Source organism: Falco rusticolus, chromosome 1 (genome assembly GCF_015220075.1).
Source record: "Falco rusticolus isolate bFalRus1 chromosome 1, bFalRus1.pri, whole genome shotgun sequence".
Lineage (NCBI taxonomy): Eukaryota > Metazoa > Chordata > Aves > Falconiformes > Falconidae > Falco > Falco rusticolus.
In genome coordinates, this window is record NC_051187.1 from 109,844,519 (window position 1) to 109,866,598 (window position 22,080).

Below are 22,080 nucleotides of genomic sequence, written 5' to 3' on the forward strand. Positions count from 1 at the left end.
TCACAGGGCAAAACCTCACCTCAGGGCCACTGATGTAGCCTTGCTGCAATGTGCAGGCTGAGCTGTGTACAAGGAGATAACCAAGATAACCCCTCAGCTGTGAGGGGGAGGCTAAGCCCCAGGTGTGGGCTTGTCGTGGCAGAGGGGAGGAAACTGGTGAAGAAGTAGAGTTAGGCAAGTGTTCCCCCATGATGGTGCTGTACTGCCGACCTCCTAAACAAACGCAGGAGCAGGGATGTCCGGCGAGGAGTCTGTAGACCACAGACACAATAAGATGACAGGTCTTCAAAATAAAGCAAATTTTATTGCATGAAGTGACAAGGGGGAAGAGTGATAAGGGCTAAGATCCTTGTTGGAACTGCTGCTGCATCTGTGCCAAGTGGAAGGAGATGAACTACCATGGCTTGGGGGAAAAAGCTGCCCTGCCAGGAAAGGGTTACTGCAGCCTACAGACCCTTACAGATGTGGTAGCTGGTGGTAGGTGGCTGTACACCTGAAACTGGTCACCATAAAAAAAAAACAAAAACAGAAACAAACAACACCTTAAAAACTCACAGCAGCAGCAATAGCAGGACAGTGAAGATGACTTGCTGTTACACAGAGAAAATGCATGTTTTGATACAAGGGTTATGCAAACTGGCTGCGTAAGAAAGCACACAGTCACTTTTACTTAAAAAGTAGTATTTTTACCACTCGAGCTTGGTAAGAAAAAAACTTTCAGCATTAATCAAGTACACTCTAGAGCAGTAACGATTCCTAAATAGGAGAGGGCATGAGATGTGCACAGGGATGGAGAGGATGGTTTTGTTACTGTCTCACACGGACTGTGACCACGTTAGCAGTTGGGACTGCATCGGTGTCCTGATAACCATCACTTTGGACTGAATTACTTGCCAGCAAATGTAAGTGCTAATTAAAGTATGGAACCATTTTTTTGGGAGGGGTTAAGCTGTTTAACAATGAAACTAATATTTAACTAATTCATAGCTAGCACATGCAGAAAGAATGAGTAGTCTCTTGAAGAAATAAATAGTTGCGTACTTCTTATGGCAAAGAGAGCTGAGGCATGCTAGACATTTCAGCAAAGTGCATTAATACTATTTAATATACAAGGATGGCATTCACATTGTTGACTTGTGCAATCAAAAGTACAAAGGAAGGTCTCAAAAAAGAGTAAAGTCAATTGCACAGATGGTTTATCGAACTACTGAACAGTAGGAAATGCATTTTTCATTTTGGTTTTAAGAGAACTTCTTCATGAAGTGCAGTTTCAGGTATGCAATGGTAAGGAATATTACTGTCATGCAGGCAAGAGCCAGGTGGTTCTGCCACAGGCCCCAGCTACTCGCATCAATTCCTTGATTTTTCAGATATTCATCTCCAGTACACAACCTATGGATAAATACACATGCATATAAGCTTTGTCAGTCTGAAGTATCTAGGAAGATCCCTAGAAGTTGTAGTGTGATTTCATGTCTATAGTAAGCCAGGCAAACACCAGCTGTATGTTACTATTTTATTTTCTGTTTGTAAATGTTTCTTGTAGCTACAATCAGTTTCCTGTAGGAAGCTGAAATGGGGTTTGTGAGGCTGTATAATTGTAGTTTGTGTGTCTGTGTTTCAGTAAATGCAGTTTAAAGAAAATGGGAGGCATAATGCCAGATATTTCTAGTGTTATAAATACTAAACATGACAATAAGTAGAATAAATAGAATGTTCTCTGCAGACAGAATGCAAAAACCCAGTCAAAACTTAGTTTTCCATAGAAGAACTCACAGATTCTGCTGGTCTTCAGTGGGTATCTCACAAACAGATTAATTACTGGTGGTGGTATTATCATGGTTTAACCCCAGCTGGCAAATAAGTACCATGCAGCTGCTTGCTCATTCCCCACCCCTCCCTCCAGAGGGATGGGGAGGAGAATTGGGAAACAGGTGAAACTTGTGGGTTGAGATAAGAACAATTTGATAATTGAAATAACATAAAATAACAAGAACAACAATTACAATGAAAAGGAGGGAGAAGGGGAGAGGAACAAAATCCAAAGGGAGGGAAGAAAAGAAAGCAAGTGATGGACTATACAGATTCTCCTCACCCACAGACTGATGCCCAGCCAGTCCCCAAGCAGTGGTGGGCAGGCCCCAGCCAGCTCCCTGCAGTTTATACACTCAGCATGATGTCCCATGGCATGGAATACCCCTTTGGCCAGTTGGGGCCAGCTGTCCTGGCTGTGCCCCCTCCCAGTTTCTTGTGCCCCTCCAGCCTTCTCACTGGCGGGGCCTGAGAAACTGAAAAGTCCTTGACTTAGTATAAACACTACTTAGCAGTGGCTAAAAACATCAGTGTGTTAGCAACATCATTCTCACATCAAATCCGAAACACAGCACTCCACCAGCTGCTATGAAGAAAATGAACTCTATCCCTGCTGAAACCAGGACAGGGATTTATTTTAATATACCAAAATACTTACGACTGGTTTATCTGTTGATAGTTGTAATTGCTGATTAGGTTTGTGTTGTTAGTGATGTTGCAAAAGTTCAGGCCAGCCAATTCATTGATTTGTAAAGCCTTTTCAAATAAAAGAAACAATGACAACAGAAATTAGTAGGTAAACCGAAAGATACATGAACAAGAGGAGATATAATTACATTCAAATTTATTCTAAAAACATGATGGTATCACTGTTTATTATGTTGGCCAAATCCCCATTTTTTTTAACTGAGCAGCACATTCTTTTTCTTGTAAGAGAGGAATGTGTGCAGTCCACACCCTGTAATGCATGTGTGGTGCATCACCAGCCTTTAACACCTCCCCCAACTAGACTACTTCTGCATAGACATGTTAAAACCCAAATTTCTCTGTGAAACATCGCCCTGACTTAAATTAGCAAAAATGAGGAGAAAAGTTTTAGCTTGACAAGTTTTTGTTTGAATGATGGAAAAAAGAATTGTCTTTTAGGGATAACATTGTTCTTTACTCAGTATCAGTTTTGTCCAGCTGCATTCCAACGGATGTAGTTATTTAGTGTCGCTCATATTAGGTGTTTCCAGGTTACAGAAATGAGCTCTTCTAAGGAGCAGTGGGTGCCGGCTGATGAGAAGCCTTTCTTGTTCCAAGATACTGCACTACATTCTGAGGTTGCCGAATTTAATTAGCTTATCTTTTTTTGCCTATTAGCCCATAATGTTTTCTTTATCATGAGTAAAGACATCCTTTCTAGCAAATCTTTTCCAAGTCTGCACACAGGAACACACAGCACTTACTGTCATTCCGTATTGAGGGATGCTAAAGTATTTGAGCCAGGAGAGCCAAGACACGATGCTTGTGAGATTGACCAGCAACCCAGAGAAAATCTAGAAGCAAGGATTACAAAAAAGCCCCAACAACAACAATTACAAATTACATGCTGTTACCATGTGTTCTTTAGCTCTTGACTCTGCTTCTTCAGATTAAAATGAGTGGGAAGGCATTTCTAGAGGAAGAAACTCTTTCAGTAGAGGAACAGGGGAGAGGGAAGGAGTCATTTGTTACCCAGCTTTGGGCCATAACCCCATGTGGTCCTTCTCCCAAAATGAGTAACTAGGATTGCTTTAAATCTGCATTAAACAGATAAAATTTAAACATGCATTAAACCTGGATGCTTCCCATCTGTGGGTCCCACATGAACTGTCTGCTGTTGCTGGGGTGTGTGGAGCTGCAGGAGGTGTGCACTCAGTTTTGCTTGTGTGCCCCAAGTCTGAGGCAACGTGGGTTTGGCTGTAAGTTCAGCGCTGCCTCATTGTTTATGGTGCCTGCCTTCCAGCCGTAGCTCTTTGTGTGTTGCCTGTTGCTAACATGCCCGATGGCTGGCTCTGCAGCTGAGGAGGGCAACTACGGTCATGGCCTCAGAGAGCAGGAGGCTGCAGGTCATGTCCTCAGGCAGCCAAATTTGTCTTTGGCAAAGCTAAAGGAGAGTGAACAAGATGTAGCTCTAGGCTGTATTTCTGCTTTCCAGGCAGTAGGCTGGCTGCCAGAGCCACAGAGAAGGGGGCAGAGGAACCACCATCCCTCCCCCTCACACCCAGCCCTCTGGTCCTTGTAAGTTAAAAGGACAAATCAGAATATTCAAGCCCAGAATATCAGAATATTCAAATCGGACAAATCAGGATGTTAGACATGCTTGACCCCACAGTCTTTTTGCAGAATTCAGCTGAACTCTGTGCTGTAGGGTTTCTAGATCTCAGCATTTCTAGGATTTCAGGATTCAGTCTAGAAAACTGAATAATGCTACTCACAATCATAAAAACAAATGTGATAGTCATGAGCAGGTTTGCTACAGCGACCACGCTCTGTCCTGCTGCAATGGCTAGCGCCATAGAAGTGGCTGTGTAGGACACCATCATAAGGGTAAACATCATTGTAAAGAAGGCTTCTACTGTTGGTTTCAAACCTTAAAGATCAGAACAAGAAGGGTTTCAGTATGATCCTTGCACAGCTCTACCCTAACCTGAACGCTATCCTGACTTACGTAGTGGATCCTGCCTACCGAGCACCTTTTGTCTGACAGCACAGGCTACATCACTGAGACGCAAGCCTGCAGTGAGGCTTGTGACAGCCCTTATGTCTATGCCCTGTCAGCAGAGGTGAGGATGAGTAAGTAGTCTGCCTGTAACCACTGTAACACTGGAGATATCAGAATGGGTATAAGTTACAGTACTGTACTCCCCACAGTCCAAGGTGAAGGCTTCACGTTGTCTATCAAAAGAGAAATCTCTCATGCACTTGCAGTAGTTGTACATTTCACTTGCTGGCAGCAGAGAGCTCTCCTAATGGACTTAGTGGCCTTTTGGTGGCTATGGATTTGGTAGCAAGGTCTGTCTTGCTCCAGTCTCCCAATCTGAGAGCCTCTTGCTGATGCAGCCTTGTTTCCTACTCCTTAGGGAAAAAAACTCAGACCAAAGCAAACCGTGATTATTTTAAATTTTGCTTGCACCTTCAAGCTTGTGGATTATCCCAAAAGGATGGAGTGATCTGAAACCTTACCCTAAGAAAATGGTCTGCCCCGGGACACATTTTAGGGATAACATTTGAAGGTGTTCTAGGGTTGTAAAATTTGGTGCCAGCAGTTTTCAAATTCTGCTCACTAACCAGAAGGCATTTCACCAAAAAGAACAGGCTGATATTAATTTACACAATATTAAGTTCTCAAAACAAAACTTTTCCTTTGATGAGTGTTCTTGCAAGGATGGAAAAAGTGTCTTGTTAAAGTGACCAGAAGCTAAGATGGCCATAAATGAAAAGGAATAAATCACACCTATGCAGTAATGATTATGACACACTTGCTTCTGGGGACAGTGGAGATCAGACATCACAGATTCTGGCATGAATGCTTAAATCTTTGAAAGTGTGTCTTTTCAGTAAACAGCATGGTGTGCTAAAAGCATGCACAGTAACCACCGCCTGCTAATAATAATAGTCCTTCAGCCTATATAAATATAGCTGTATACATGCACATCTATATGCACATGCCTTGTTGATTTATTCAGGTTGTAATGGGGCTGTAGGAGACCATACTTGCCTAACATGAAGTAAATTATGCAGGTGAAGATGATGCTTGGTAGAGTCCTCATGGGTATTAAATCAGCCAGTAGCTTTGAGATGAAATACACAGATGTTCTGTAGTACCCACTGATATATTCATGTCTGGAACAAAGAAACATGAACAGCATATTACAAATTTAATCACTTAAAAACAGTAAGATTATTTTCAGCTGGAGGCAAACAAATTTTAGCTCAAACTGGGTAAAAAAAGAATTCTTCCGTGGTTAGGTTGTAATGCAAATGTCCAGTCAGCCACATACTATAGTAACGGTGCCATCTTCATACGCAAATGAATATGGATACTTGTGCACATAATTTTTAGTAAATATATGTGTCGTATCATCAAAACAGAGAGCAAGGGTACAACTTAAATAATTTTCCTTTTCTGTACAGTGTAATCTGCATAGCTTTAAAGAATCCAGTTAGATAGTATTTACTGTCCTCACTAGCAAGTCACAAGCTTATTAATCAATACCTAAATTGACTATTCAGGGGTTTTTTACTACATAAGTTAATAATTTTCAACCCTGAGCCGTCTGCAGTTGTAAGCACCATTTTAGGGATTTGTAGACAATTTACTAACAGACTAAAATACTACTTTTGCAATGAGGACTAACAATGAAGTAACTTGAAAACTCTGTAGTAGGTACATTTAAATGACAATTAGGTACAGCAGGGCAAACAAACAAACTCTCTAACAGCAGTCCCTGACAACCTTTTTGTATGTTTTACTTACATAAATATCTTTTTTTCCACTACAAAGAGTTCAATAGCTGAGATGCTGCTGAAACACTGGTTGGTGGTCAGAAAGAACATTGCACCCACTCTACAAAAAGCAAACCAGCAAGCTGTTATTAAAAATGTGATATAAACGTAGTTTCCACTGCAGCATACAGAAATCTAACTTTAATGCCTGGAGCTGGGCAGTATGTGACCTCCCATCCCAAGTTCCACAGGAAAAGGCTTGGCTACAAGTCTGACTCCGTAACAAGCCTGAAGCAGATGTGGTACAGGCAGTATTTGTTATTTGCATGCAAGAATAGCATGTTCCTGATGCAAGGAATAGCAAGTTCCCTGATGCAGTCAAAGGACAGAAAATGAACAGATTTTTCCTTATTTTTTCTAATGTAGTTTCCTGACAAGTTGAAAATTCTTAGTCTGGGAGGCATGTTTCTGATGCAAACTATGAGGAGCTGAATAAGCAATGTAAGAAGTTGTTTTCACCTTTTCCACTAAAATTTAAGGCTTTGACTTCACACTTTCATAGCCAGTTTAAAACTGGGCCGTTTTTAAGTAAAAGGTATGAAACGTTTCAAGACTAAGAACCCAGAGCTTTCTTAGTTGCATGACTCAGGTCATGTACATACAGCTGTCAGAATGATACATAGACAAGGATAATTTTTAAAATCTAGCTTTAGATGCACCTTCTGACTTACTGTTGGTAACTTCAAGTGTGTATGTAGAAGCAGTTGCAAGATCAAAGCTTTAGTTACCCAGGTTTATGTAGCCAAGTGTGTACATTTTAATCTTTAATCTTTTTATCTTGGGGAAGTCTTTGCAGAAAAGAAGTTAAAATGCTGCCATGCTGAATTAAGCCTTTTTAATGTGATGTCTGCTCTTCAGCATGTTCAGCAACCTGACTGGCACTGAATAATGTCATCCTACAGTAGTAGTGTTACTCACTTCATTTAGACTGCTTGTCTAGGTTACAGCATGGCAGGGCAGAGCTGCATCCCCCTCTCAGTTCTGCAGGGACCTTCCTAGAGGCAGAAGAACATCCTCACTCTGAAGTCACTAATATAGGCTTGGCCTTACCCACTGATGCGAGGAAAAGCACTGGCTTTAAAGAGGTGGATATATTTCCTAATGAGCTTACGGGTTCCTTCTCAGCCTCCAAGCTGTTCATCACCCTACCGCAACAACAAGGGATCTGTATCAAATTTTTTGGTATCCGTTACCTAAACTGACTAACCTGTTTTGTAGTCCAGCAGAGTCTTCTTTAAGTCCAAAGAAAATGGCACCTACAACCAGTCCCAGGAAGGCTGTAACACACAGCTAAACGTAAAAGAAGAGGAGAAGTGTTATTCTTACTGCTTTCAAAGCTTCAATAGGTTTTTTAAATGTGTAGCAGGTGAGTGTAGATTGATAGGAAGCATTTTCATAAAGGAGAACAGCTATCCAGGCTGAGAAGGGAGTCGATGGGGCGGTTAGCAACCTGCAGCATAGCAGTACTTTGATTCTTGTGCCACAGTATCCTTCAAGAGGCGTCTGTGAGACACAGCAGGTCCCCAGAGCCACCTGCCTTCGGCAGCGGCCAGTCGCTGCTGCCTCACGCAGGCATGGCACTGGGGTGGCTAGAATGGAGGGACAGTACAGGAGCCTCAGCTGCTGCTCACTGTTCAGTGGGGGCACTGGCAGGAGGCACACTCTTGCAGCAGTGTCACAGCTTTTCCCAGACCTTCAGCCTGGCCAGATCTATGACTGGAGGGAACTGTTCTGGCAGTGCCGGGAAGGTGCTGGCACCAGTAATAGGAGAAGGATGATAGCAGGGGCTTGGTGGGGCAGGTTGGAAAGAGGCAACAAAACCTTTCCCCAGAGGAACCCCAGCATCATGTGCACCTCAGCCAAGCTCCTTCCCCCCACCACTATTTCAACCATGCTTGGATATCATGAGTAAGTTAACTGATGATGTATTGCAACATCATTCCTCTCTCCTTAACGATACCCCCCTCCGTTCATCCTCCTGGAGACAGGATCTCCATCTCCTGTCAGTGACAAGGGTCAGCTCTAGGGCAGACTGCAGCTCTTCAGTGCAGCACTTCTGCAGGGGTTTCTCTGGTGCCATCTCAATGCTATTTTATTTATATTTATTTATAACCAAAAGCAGTCTTTCCTGACTGCCAGGTTGGGGTTGACAGTTTATTTTCATGCTTCACAGTCTATCACACATTTTATTTATGGGATTCTTTTTAACATGAGTGAGATACTACCATCGGGCTATAGGTGTACTGAGATTTGCAGTCTGTAACACAATTTAAAAAGCAAAGATACCATCTGTCCCAAGGATATAATTTAAAAGACTGAAATGTGAACATCACACTTTTTTAATGCTAAATGCAGATGACAAAAATCTCAGCAAAACTGATGGTGTCAGGCAGTTCTGTCATTTTTAAGTGTGAGCAATGCATGAATTGTAATACCATAAACACCTTGATCCACGGTACCCTATCGCTAAGGTCCTGCCAAAAGGAGCAAATGTCAGGGATAATTCAGCTCCTAAGCCAATTGCAGTGGAAACCAGGGATCATATCAAGACCAATTTGGAGCAGATTAATGAAAAAAGCCTTAATGAGCCGTGTACCCCTAAAAGAATGCTTGTAAAATCCACCCCTAATGAGGGTGGGGAGATAGAAAAGATTGTGAGAAACAAGTCAGGACCATTAACATTGGGGTATTACAAGATCCTTGGGACTCTAATTCTTGTCACAAGGTCAAGCTTTTACAAAGCAATTATTAAGGATCTCTGCAGTTTCAACATACAGACACACATACACACACACTCAAAGCCTTTTAACATCGGGGATTCTGGACTCATTCCCCTCCACACTGGCCATTTGTTCACTCTTATATTAACCATGATGAAGATAATTTATACCCCTGGCTCTAGACCAGGTTTTCTATTGCCTCCTCTAGAACTGCTGAGAATTGCAGTGGGAGTTTTGGTGTTGCTGGGACAGCAGAGTTTGGCCTGTGAATTAGGGGATTCCTGAGGATTAGTCATTCTGCAGAGGTCAGCCAGGCATTCTTTATTTTTGAAGGCAATGTACAGCTTTGAAGAAATCAACAATTTTGGCGTTGATTCTTCTGAAAAAGCAGCCCTAACAAGGCCAGTCATGTAGAACATGCTCATCTTTTGTGGCAGGTGTTAGACCCTATTGGGGCCTTCATCACACCTCCGGAAGACATCATCACCATTATGAACAATCAAGCGACCAAATGACACACACCTTCTGAGACTGTGAAAATATTTTTACACTTGAGCCAACTGCCAGCACTTCATTGTGTGCTGAAGTTTAATTAAGTATGCAAATGTAGTCTGTTAATTTTCCCTAGTAGGGAAGAAGATTTGAGGCCAAACCCCACAGCCAAGCCTGGACAATTAAAGCCAAATCTGAAGAATGTTCTCGAGCAAATGTGTGAAACTGCTCGGGAGGTAATCTGCTCCTGGCCAGGAGCAGCAGAATACCTTGCTGGAAAAGATCTTGCCTCCCAAAGTCTTTCAGTAGACCAAAAGTAATTGCTGAATGGTCCCTCATGCTACTCATTTGGGAGCATTCAGGACACCTTCTAGTGAATCAGATTTCTAGACCCCAAACACTTTTTTCACATGCTTACTGCAGTCAAAATATCAAGAGACAAAATCATCCCAATGACTTATCTAATACAGGAGTGAAATAAATTCGACATACACCACAAAAGGATAGATACAAATAACGTCACCTGAGCTATGGAAGCTTGAGGGTTTCCTACCAGATTTTTGAATGTGCGCTTGGACACCCATTTCAGCTGATGAAGGAAGGAATTGGCGTACGTGATTTGTCGGAAAACTGCTTTTGTTTTCTTTCTATTTCCCAAAGAAATATTTTCCAATACTGCTTTTGTTTCTTGGTAGCAGGCAGAGTTGGAATATTTTTCTGCTAACTTCTCAGCCAAGGTTTTATCATATTCAGTGCATTCTTCAGTGCTCTCTGCTGAAGAGATTAAAAAGAAATACAACCATTTCTGTAACGGATGGGAAGACTGTTTAGGAGTTAAGCCAAGGAGAGTTATGTTTGGGGTGGGAGAGTTACTAACAAACCAGAAGAATTAGTACAAACATTTAGTTCCAGTGATTCATTGCACTCAGTCCTGTAGCATGTAATTCAAAAGAGTCAGTTATAAATAAGACCAAACCTCTGTGTTTGTCTTTGCAACATGACCCGCAGGCAGCAGCTTCACAGCAGACTGACTAGGTAAACCCTTGTCTGCCGGTGAAGTTTCAAACTGGTGGGAATCTGACTTCTAATCAAAAAGCCATTTTTTTTCCCCCTAGGTTTCTGTAGGTGATCTGTTTTGCAGATCTGGTGAGATAATCCTAGGCCTCCCAGACTTTTAGATCCAGGTAATCCTGCACATGTCTGCTTCAATCAAACTTTTGAACCCGTCATAAATTTCTAGCAGGAGTTCCTTTTTTTCTCTCTCAACTGTAGTCCAGTGTGTGCTTTTCCAATGACAAATACAACGTGTGTTGCCAGCTATAATATTATTCAGGCCCTGAACACAGTTGGCATTTCTGTAAAATGCTGGTTGCTTTTTTGGTAAAGATACAGTGAAACTTTAGCATATTCATTTCTTCATTTCCCTTTTCATTCATGTGAGAAGAGAGCGTGCCGTTAATTAGTAGCAACAGACAGGATGAAAAAGCATGCTACTGAACGTAGGTGAGATTTGATTTGTTAGTTTGGGGATAATTTCTGCCTTACCACAACTTCAGGGAAGCATCAGGAAAACACTGGTCCCCTATCTCTACCCCTTCCTCCCGTACTACTCGGAGGAAGGAAAACAGTAATTTCATAACAGATAAACCATTCCATTAGGTAAAAAATACAGGTCATAACTGCATCGAATTATGTCCCTAACTGGAACAATGTCCTGCTTTAGCGTCTCTGCTTACACAAGACTTCAGTTGGTTTGCCTCAGAGATGAAAGAAGCTCTTTCTCTGTGCTGAGAGGTAACAAAATAGTTTCTTATATTCCCAAACATTATAACTTCAACACAGGAAAATATTATTTCACCTGTAACATCTTGTGATTTTAGTGTGACACAAAAGTATGCAGGTCCATTTATGTAGAAATGGATAGCAATGATAAATTGCTAAATACCCATTTATGAGAGGCAAACTATTCTTGCATAGACAGGAATATTTAATATAGTAGGGCTATAGGTGAATCTGGTACTTATTTCAGGTTATGCAAATAATTTTCCATGTTTAAACTAAAAGGATTTAGGAATGGTGTGATTTTGGGGTTCTTTTCCCCTCTAAAGCAACATGGATCAGCAGTGCCTAATACTCTCATACATACAAATAACCATACACTTGCACACACAGTTATTGGTTGTTTGACACCTGTGAGTAATTTTTCTGTGTTGTGCTGGACACCTTCTGGCAAGATAACATGTTATGGTCATTTCACTCACCTCTGCTTTTCATACCTGTGTTAATTTCATTGGTCTTGCTCATTGCCACCGCAGTGGAGTCTCCATTAATGATGTCCAGGAAAAAGTCAGCAGGGTTGTTGTATGGCTCACACTCATAGCCTGCAGTGACAGCATTACAAGCCCTAAATGGTGGTTGCGTGACTGGCAGACGGCCGTCATGAGCACAGCCACGCCACTGTGCCCATTGAGCACCCTGCACCATAAGCATTGCGGGCTTCACAAGGTCCGTGCATACCCAAGAGCTGAACGGCACTGCCAAACAGCTCTGTCAGTGAAAGCAAGGTGATAGCTGGCGATGTGCCCTTCTCAACCCTAGCCTGAGCTTTGTCTCCTTAAGATGCACCCAGGAACAGTCAGCTAGAGGTCAGCCCTCTCATCCAAACCCACATATGGGTTCAGAGGTGGAACACCAAGAGAAAAGCTTAGTCTGTTAAAATAATGCTCACAGTGTCACATTCTGATCAAGTGCTTTTGGCATTGTATTCAGGTTAGGGTGAGCTAGAGATGCTGCTGTAGTCGGCCCCGCTGCGAGCTGTGCTCACCGATAGACTGGAAGTACTCGATGGCATGCTGAGCAGGCCCGTGGTACAGCACCCTCCCCGCAGCCAGCAGCATTAGGTTGTCAAACAGGCGGAATATGGAGTACCGAGGCTGGTGGATGGAGAAGATGATTGTTTTCCCTTGTTTTGCCATCCTGCATGTGAAGAACAACAGAGGCGTTAGCTTTGCAAGTCGACTCAGTATTTAGAGAATTTAAAACAAGCATTTAAGAGAATTTGAAAGTTCAGTTAAGCCTTGGTTAAGTTTGATTAACTTGGAGTGCTAGAGAAAGGAGAGGGAAAGGGAAAAGAAAAAGAAAAAAAAATTATTCAGGTCATATTTATAGTGTTTGTGTGAGAAAAGGAAGTTCCCTCTCGCTGGGAAGGTTGTTGGAGGGGAAGGTCCTCAGAAGACTTTGATGCAAACAGAAAGCCCTGGAGAGAGGCATTTGAGTTCTCTCTGCTTGTAGTCAACGCAAAATTATGTGAAATTTGTGAACAGTGTGTTGTGCTTGTTTTCCTAAAGATAGGCCTAAGATTTTGTTATGGGGGAACAGCTAGCTGTGTCCTATCTACCATCCATATTAAAATCAAGCCCCTTACCATACTGCACAACAGAGGTTTCTATCACTTTTCTGGCACAGGCAGGGATGCCAGTAAATGAAGCTGTCTCTGGCAGCCATCATGGACAAATAGCAGCCCTGGCACGCACACACTTCGTGCAAGCTGCTCTGTGTACTGCTGTGAGCAGCTGCTTTGAAGCAAGAGAATGCATACAGCCTTTTTCCTACCCCTTTTGCAGCCTTGGCTCGCTGGTAAACAATTACATGTCCGATTTCCCTGTCTGCTCCTTTTAACTGTAATGTAAGTTAGATACAACTGAAATGTGGCAGAATTGAGTGGTGAAAACAGGAGGCTGTTTCCAAGGCCATCACCTTTTCAGTAGCAGTAGAACAGCATTAGCAGTGCTGGCATCGAGTCCTGTAGTTGGCTCATCCAAAAACAAGATGTCAGGATCTGTGATGAGCTCCATCCCAATATTGGTCCTTTTCCGCTCTCCTCCGGACACCCCACGAGTGAACTGGGTGCCAACCTGCCACAAAATAAGAAACTTGTCTTGTTTGGCCAGATAACAAATACTTGAGTGAACAACGTCCTACAGATGTGGCAGCATTTGGGAGGAGTTGTAAGAAGTTTTGACCCTACTCTCAGGTACAGATGTAGATGTTACCTCACACATAGGCTGGTTTGTAACATTATTATTGCTTGAGATGTTCTCTTTTTCTCCAACCACAGACTACTTTTCCCCTTCCCCACAGTGTAATAGTATATTGCAGTATCAGTGCAGTCTGTACAGATCCTCATACAGAAGTTTTAATAACTGTTGTATTACTGAAAGTCTGTTTGATTTTACTTTTTTTTATATCTGTCATGCTAAGCCATTTGGTTAATTAAATAAAGCACTTAAGATTTGTTCATGATTTAAGGATCATATTTGCAGGCCTTACCTTGGAATCTGCCACTTTGCTTAAACCCAACTCCTTGATGATCTGATTCACACGTTCATTTTTTTCCTGTTCCTTCACTGACTTCGGCAAACGGAGTGCTGCTGAGAACTTCAAATTTTCTCTTACAGTCAGGGTTCCCATCACCACATCATCCTTAATTTTTTTTTTAAAAAAAGAAAAGTAGATACTTGATGCTTAGTTAGCAATTTCTGGTTTTGTCCTCCGAGAACTGCATCTACCTGTGTTTTATGTTGTCCTTCCATGCAGAGGGACAGTAGCAACTGCCAGAACATGTGGTAAGGCACATCTTCAGTGCCCGTGTCAGCAGAGAGTTGATCTCATGCACGTAATTATATTTACCTTTATTCATAAAGCAACAAAATATAGGCACATCCTCCATCATGCATGATACCAAAAATGCATAAATAGCAACATATTCAAAGCTATCACTCACGTATTCTTACCTTATTCAGTTTTTTGGAGGTGTTGAGTGAGATACTGAAGGGCTAAAGGGACCTAAGGAGCAGCTATAGCTCAGGTCACTATCACTGTGCATTTGTTAATGCAGTCTCAGCTCACCGCGGATAAGAGCAGGCAGAAGAGAAGGAGGGAAAAGAGAGGTTAGGTCCGTGTGGGAAAGGGCAAACGTTTTCCAAGCTTTTTTCAGCAAAAGAGGAAGGAGACTAGGTTTTTCAGATATTAGTTGTTTGCCTCTTTCAAAAGAAATCTGTCAGATGTAGCAAGTTGAGAGAGTTATGTGTTTTAAGACACTACCTTTTCTGTAACATGCTGACTGCGCTTTTATAAGGGTTTTTCATAAGTGCACTTCTTCAGGTCTCAATAAACTGCAAGCATGCTGCTGAGCATGGGTAGTGGCAAGGGGAAAGATATGAAAAGAGGGATGCATTTTCCCTTTTGTCTCTACATGTCTTTCTCCCTAACCCACCCTGGCAGGAAAAAGGTTCTCCCAGAACACAACTAGTGACATTGTCTCTGGGCAAGCGGAGGTGCAAGCTGTGTATCACCAGAAAGCATCATACTTGGAAAATACTCTATGTGTATTGGTAGCCTACAGCTGTTCCCCCAGGTGGGGAACAAGGAGGGGTCCAAAGTGCCTGCTCCCACCAACTGTAGAGCATTAAGAGGCTCAGATACAAAGCAGAGACTCTTTCCCAGTGAGGGTGGATGTGTGGAGAGTTGCTACTGCATCAGCCTTGGTTCTTGGATCAAAGCAAGGTACTTGCAACACGGCAGCAACTTCTTACAACTGCAGTCAGAAGGGGACAATAAAATCCATAAAGTGATAAAAATTACCTACCTGTACTACATATCCAGAGGTACATTTAAAGTTGGCAGGCTGAGGAGCTCCATTGATCAAAATGTCACCAGAAAGCCCATGGGGATCCTTCCTTGCAGCCAAAATGTCAAGCAGACTAGGAGAAAAGTTGGTTACTTTGTCAGATGAGCATGCAGGAGGTAAGGTCTCTGAACCACAAACCCAGTTCATGGAACGAACACCTACATGAAACCACCTCATGTTAAACATTTGCAGTTTAGAAAACCCCCAGCAACTTTCAAGGGCTGCGTTTCTTTTGTCCTGGTCTCCTAAGGAAGTGAGATCTGTGCAATTTCATAGGGCATTTATGTCCATTCATTCAATAATTTAACCTAGAATGATACATAAACATCATGTATCAGGAAAGTGCAGACTATAATGGAATTACATCTTTGTCATGTACGCTGATTGTCTTTTTTGAATTCAGGTACTTCTCAGAAACCAGGGAGATTTGCACAGACAGAAATGAAAAAGAAATCTTTCCCTGAAAGTATTATCCCTTACTGCTAAATACGCGCAGGTTCATTTTCTCCTTGGTGTAATTTCTGTGTAGGGCAAAGGGGGCACTTACGAAGATTTGCCACTGCCAGTGGGTCCCAGAATTGCATTCAGCCCTGGTCTCATGATGCCACTGTAAGACAAAATAGGTTTAACAAAATAGATACGGTGTTTTTATCTCTCTTACAGTTTCATCTGGTAGGCTAGTGTACATTATCTGTAGGGCTACCTTCCGCATCCCATTGATTTTGGAATTAATGAAGCTGCCTGACTGCAAACAATATTTGTGATCAGTCAAATTCCACCTTAATTTTTATTCCTAATTCAAGAAGGACTAATCTATATAATGAAGACAACACAGAAACTGGAGCAAAATATAGCAAAACCTGTATGCATGCTTTTGCCCCCATGGATCTCTAGAAGGGAGGCACACACTTGCTTTAACCACATTCAGTTCTAAAGGTAGTATTCTCTTAGAAACATTAATGTTCCCTGTGGAAAGAACATACTAGGGATTTCTTTTTCTTACAGAAACTGCCGTTGATAGTTTCTCAGTGTCTGGTTTTAAGCCACGGGGGGAAATCCAAAGTCAGATAGAAAAGGTTTTGAAGTATTTGGGGAAAAGGTGCTATAGAAATGATACGGTATGTGGAAATACTGCTGCCTGGGGGTTTTATCTTTTTGCTGGAGCATGTGAAAGCATCGCTGCTATTTTTCTTAACTAGCCCCTAAAACCTGCACTTGACAAGCTTTGGTGTGCACAGGAATTGCACTGCACATACAAATGCTGACCATGTGTTATGATACCAGGTTTACCTTGAACTGCACTCCGGTACAGGTTGTTATCAGCAATCCAGGTATCAGCAATCTGAGGACTTGGCTGTGGGTCTGGCCCAGTACAGCTGTTATTGTGGTCTAATGACATGCAGCCTTGGAGGCTCGGTTTTGCTTTTCCTGATGCATATATTTATTCCTTCAATTTCTTATTGTGGAAATGTATGGTTCCACAGATTAAGAAGCATACACATTATACATATGTTATATGTGATTTTAATATGAAAAACCAATATGTAACAAAAAAAATGCAGATGTTGCCTTTTCTACAAGGGAAAAGCATCACGTGTGTTAAATGTTGGTCTTCACAAAAGGGGCCTTCTGCTCACACCACTGCAAGTGACCAGCGTCAGTCAATTGAGTTACCATAATGTATGGCTCTTGAGGAAAGTAGAAAAGATTTTAAGAACTCATGTTTAGGAGGTGTGGAAATTGCATGGGTAATGAGCAGGACAGACAGAGCAACACAAAAGGGTGAAAATTTATGGTAGAAATTGGAGTTAGGGAGGCGAAAGTCACAGGTGACTTGCAATGGCATATTGTATGAGTACTTGCCACTTAGCTTAACTACTGAACTATGAATGGGCAAGCCTTATGCATAGATTATTGAACAAAGGCTATAACGATGCGAGTCCTTTACAGCAGTAGCATTCAACATGGGGAAAAAAGCAAAGAGAAAACTTTACATCTCTTCAGAGTTAACCTAACCCTCCTTTATATTACCATCTTAAACATTTTATGTCAAAACACCTGAAACTAACCTTCCCAAAGGCCACCATAGTGAAGGAGACGCAACTATTGAGGGCAGGCTGTTGGTACCTCAGCTGAACACCATGGCACAGCGGGAGACTTGCCAGGCAGGGTGAAACGACCGCAGCTGACTCGTGTGCCCCTGTGCTGTAGCCAGGAAGGCTGTCTGTCCCCCCCGGGTCGAGGGGAAACGGCACCCAGCAGCATCACCTGTCACTTGCACAGGCTCAGCGCTAATGACTGAGGACCACTGGGGCCAGCAGGAAGCTTAAGCACAGTTGATAGCAAACACAAAACAACCATACATACATACAATTTTTCTAAATCTTGATCAAATGCTGTATATTGTGCTTAGTGGCTCAGTGACATCAGTGGGCTCAACTGTCTGGACAGAAACAAAACATACACGTACTCTGAAGAGATGTTTAAATACCTACTTGACTTCTCTCAAGACTTCTTTATCGGTTGTTTTTTGATGACACAGGAACCCAGTCTTCATCTTCACATGGTAGCAGATGTTGTGGAAAGTTAATATGCTTCCTCCCCTGCTGGCTAAGTCTGGAGAAGACTGATTTCTGCTGGGGATGCCATTTGTATTCAAGTCTGACATCTGAATACTTAGGTGTGGCTGGCCTTCTGCCATTTTCCCCTCTATAAATGAAAAAAACAGGAAGGAGAGAGATTTGTAGGCATGGAGAGGTAAGATGTGCCTGTTGGGTTCAGTGTTCAGCACTGGACCTACTTTGAGCCTTGCAGATGTCCATCTATGTCTCCCTCTTTCAGATAGGAAGTTTGGGTCCTGTGGGCGCAGACCTTGGGGTGACCAGATCTGATGGGGAGCTGGGTCTGCCACATTGCTGCACACCACAGGCAGTGTTAGGGAGATAGAAGAGTCTCCCTCTATCCTGATGGTCTGTTGTGGCAGGTTGACCTTGGCTGGCCACCAGTTGCCCACCCAGCTGCTCTGTCTGCTGACTCTCTGCTCCAGAGCCTGGAGCACCTCCTCCCCCTCCTTCTTCACTGGCCCTGGTGACTTCAGGGCTGTTTCTCCCACATTTTCTCACTCCTCTCTCACAGATGCTGCGCAGCGTCTTTCACCCTTTCTTAAACAGGTTTTGAGAAAGGCACTACCAGCCTTGCTGACATGCTTGGCTTTGGCCAGTGGCAGGTCTGCTGGCATCAGCTGGAGGCAGCTGAGTCTGGCGTGGGGCAGCTGCAGGTCCTTTCTCACAGACACCCCCCTGGCAGCCCCCTGCAGCAGCACCTGGCCAAGGGCACCAACTGCATCTGTTCTCCCAGTACGAGGAAGTAGGTACTTCTCACAGCAGGCATTAGCATGGCATTATGCTCTTTCTGGAGGACTGCCCCTGGCAGGGAGGCCTGTACATAAACTGCACGCTTGTTGGAAACCACAGGTACAACAAGTGACTCATTAAAAGATCAGCTCAAAAGTACTGAGGTCCAAAAGGACCTGGCCTTCTGCCCAGCCGCTTTGTCAGAATTCTTTTGAGTTTTGACTGCGCTTAGAGTTTGCCCATTAGATATTCTTTAAAAGGTGTACACTGAAAGTGAAGATACTCCTACCTCTAGGGCTCCTGCACAACCCTAACAAAAGCTGAAAATTGTTGGGTTATTTTTTTAATCAAAACACTTTTGCTAAGGGTATAGGAACATGGGAACTGACACTGCTGCCCAGTAATTATCTTCCTTGGATTTGCTTTCTACGTAAAAACTAGAAGGTTGTTGTGGAATAATTAAAGTTATCTCACCTCCCTTGTCAGCCAGGCTCCTGCCTGTGAGCCATCCACCTGCACTGTTGGGGCATCCCCAGCTGTCCCTTGGGCATGCAGACCTTTGTCCCCTTTGTGCTTCCTAAGTGACACAAGGGTCATTTAGGTGGGAGGTAGGAGCTGTAACCTCTCTTTATATATCGTGTTGACTCATCAGAGCCTAATTACTTTGTCAATAGGGGAAATGTTAGTAATGCAGTAGTTCATGGGAACCAAGAGGCGAGATAAGCAGCTAGGAGCTCTGGGATGATCCCTCCCGCACCTTAACACAGCTATAGTGCTTGCAGCAAGGAACAAGGCAAATAACGAGACTGTTTCAGACATGCTGAATGAATTTGAGAGCAGCTAACAAAAGGACCCTCGCAAAAAAAGCCGTTTAAACTAACACAGTCATATGGTCACATAAAAAACCCAAGTCCTTACCTTGTCAGTTTGCTGAGGTTTCTTGACAGCCAGCTGAACTATCCTTTCTGGCTATCAGTGCAGTGACACTGCTGGAAGCCCTACTCTCAGCAACAGGCCTATCTGCAAGTAAAGGCTGGTTCATCTGTCTCCCCGCGATGCTACCCCAAATCTAGCCCGAGCTTGCCTCTTCTGACAAAGCTGTAGTCTTCTGTGCTGGCAAAAATGTCAGGTCTTAACGTTTTAGTAATCAGTAGTAATCTGGGCCAAATTTTTCTACACTTAAAAGAAACCGTTGCAAATATAGTTATAATGGGACTAGCTTTAATTTAAGCTAAAATGGATTTTAAGTAAGTTGAACATCAATTAAATGTGCAACATTTAGAGTCTGGAGGCCTTTTATTGAGAAACTGCCTATGCTCTTCTCTGCTTGTGCTAGAGAAGACCTGCAGGAGGACAGCTAATTTTATAAGGCTCTTTATATAGTAGTTTCTGGGCTAATCTGGCTGCACATCAATCACTGCCATTTGAAAGGATGGTTTGGTAAAGTAGAGATGTATGTTCAGAACCACAGTGGAAACTTTTCCCTTCAAGTCTCACAGTACACTGAGCAGATGTTTGCTAGCATTCCCAGCAAGGTACCAAATACTCAACCACTGAGTCAACACCACAGATAGACATTACAAAATCCCTTAAATTGTTGGATAACCAGCAGCATGATAGGAGTGCAGAATTCTTCAGAAGACAATGTGGCTCTAACCTTGACATATCACTGCATCTGTATTTTACTTAATCAGATATTTTTTTTCTCAGCTTAATGTTTCAGTATTACTGATGTAATGTTATGAGCAAATGGGGGAGAGTGAGGTGGAGTATGACCTCAGGCATTATCAACAGAATAGTTAAATTCTTTGTTTCGTTTGGGTTTGTTGTTTTTTTTTCCAAAGACTATCATAAAAACCTAGCATAAAAATAATCATAAAAACTCAGCACTTGCACTAAAATTTCAGAAACGCTCTTTAGAAAACAAACTTTTCATTGAAATTCAAACTTGGAATGAAACATTGTATCTTCCAGACTGAATTCAACTGGCAGACAATAAGCCCAGGATCAGAAACTATTTCCATAAATACAGATTCACACTACCTTTGTCCTTAAGAGCAGACAGTATGCCAAAGTTAAATTTAAATTTACCAATCGAGTTTTGATTAGATTGTAAACATCTTTGCAAAGAACACTGCAGAAGCTAGATAAAGAAATCAGCTGTGAGAAGGATTAACCATATCCATAGATAGAGGTGTATCCAGAGACAGTCCCTCAGTGACTATTTAACAAGCTTTCAGCAGGAAACCTCCGGTTTAGGGAGACCTGATACCCACCGGGTGCCCAAATCTGCCAGAGAAAAATAGCATTCTTTGATGCTGCCCCTTGCCAAGGCGTTGGTTACTGGCAGCTGTGATTAGAGGCTGGGTTTGGTTCTAGCTGGACCTCTGGTGTAAATTGGCATGGCCCCTTGTGGCTGCAGCACCTGTGCTACTGGCAGTGACAGGATGGGATGCTGTAGGTGGAAGACACAGGTTTGTTCCGTTACTCCTGATGGTTGCCCCCTCAGGGAAAGGTGTATTTGTGGGCGTACCCCATTTATCAAAGTAAAAAAAAAACAAACTATTTCAGATATTAAGTTACTACTGAAAATAGCGTTTTACACTTTCAGAGCTACTAGAATGTATGGCAGAAAGAAACTGCGGAATACACATTCACTTGAAACTGGAACGGTTACTTATCAGTTGCTCTAGGAAATGTGTTAGCTGTCTCCCTTCTCAAAGGGCCATAGCTGTCGCAAGGACTCTGTCACAGCAGCTCCTTGGGATGACAAAATGACAGGGCTCTGGACATGTTGGTGGGAAGGAGCCTTGGGAAGTCCCATAACCCAGAGCTTCTCCCTCCGAGCAGAACTGTTGCCAACATGAGGCTGGGGAACACATGGCTTTGCCTGGGTGGCTCATGGAAACCTCCCAGAGTGCCAATTTGGATCCTGGCTGACAGCGTGCTGAGAGAAGATGAAGGGTTAACAGCAGAAATAATGCCTGTGTGCTAGAGTTAGGCTTTTGATTTGCTTTTCTTTTTTGGAAACCTTTTTTTTCCCCCCACTGTGGGGTAAGTACTTGCAGTGAGATAAACAGTTTGGTATTTTACAAACCAAACTTTCCATTTCTGATCTAGCAATAAACTTCACCTTAGGAATACAGGTGCATGCTCCTTTACAGCTAATAAAATTGTCAGCTGTTTGCAATTGCTACTTGGGAATGGATTTTTTAAAATATTGCTTTAAGCCTTGTTTAAAAAAAATAATGATTGTATTTAATGTGACATACAGCAATGAAACATTTTAAGTCAGAGCATGTGCAGGTCAAAGAAACAACCATGATGAATGTTAATCAAATAAATTTCTATGCAGACTACAATTCTTTAAATGAAGTTTCCTAGAATTCGTTGTGAATGGCACAAAAAGAGTATTTGTATATCTACTTCAGATCAGAAATGAGCAGAAGATTCAGTGACAATATGCATTGCCTTCTGTATT

General features: G+C 42.6%; 1 protein-coding gene across 1 annotated transcript; it reads right to left on the reverse strand.

Moving 5' to 3' along the window:
• Positions 1–228: 228 nt before the first annotated feature.
• On the reverse strand, positions 229–18,021 carry ABCG2 (ATP binding cassette subfamily G member 2 (Junior blood group)). Its single transcript, XM_037395985.1, is given in 15 exon segments — positions 229–1,392; positions 2,459–2,568; positions 3,264–3,353; positions 4,275–4,429; positions 5,558–5,682; positions 6,317–6,406; positions 7,553–7,635; positions 10,081–10,328; positions 11,834–11,938; positions 12,382–12,533; positions 13,314–13,471; positions 13,887–14,039; positions 15,205–15,319; positions 15,794–15,853; positions 17,742–18,021. Coding segments are annotated over 15 exon segments (2,001 nt in total). The 5' UTR covers positions 17,948–18,021; the 3' UTR covers positions 229–1,241.
• Positions 18,022–22,080: the final 4,059 nt, after the last annotated feature.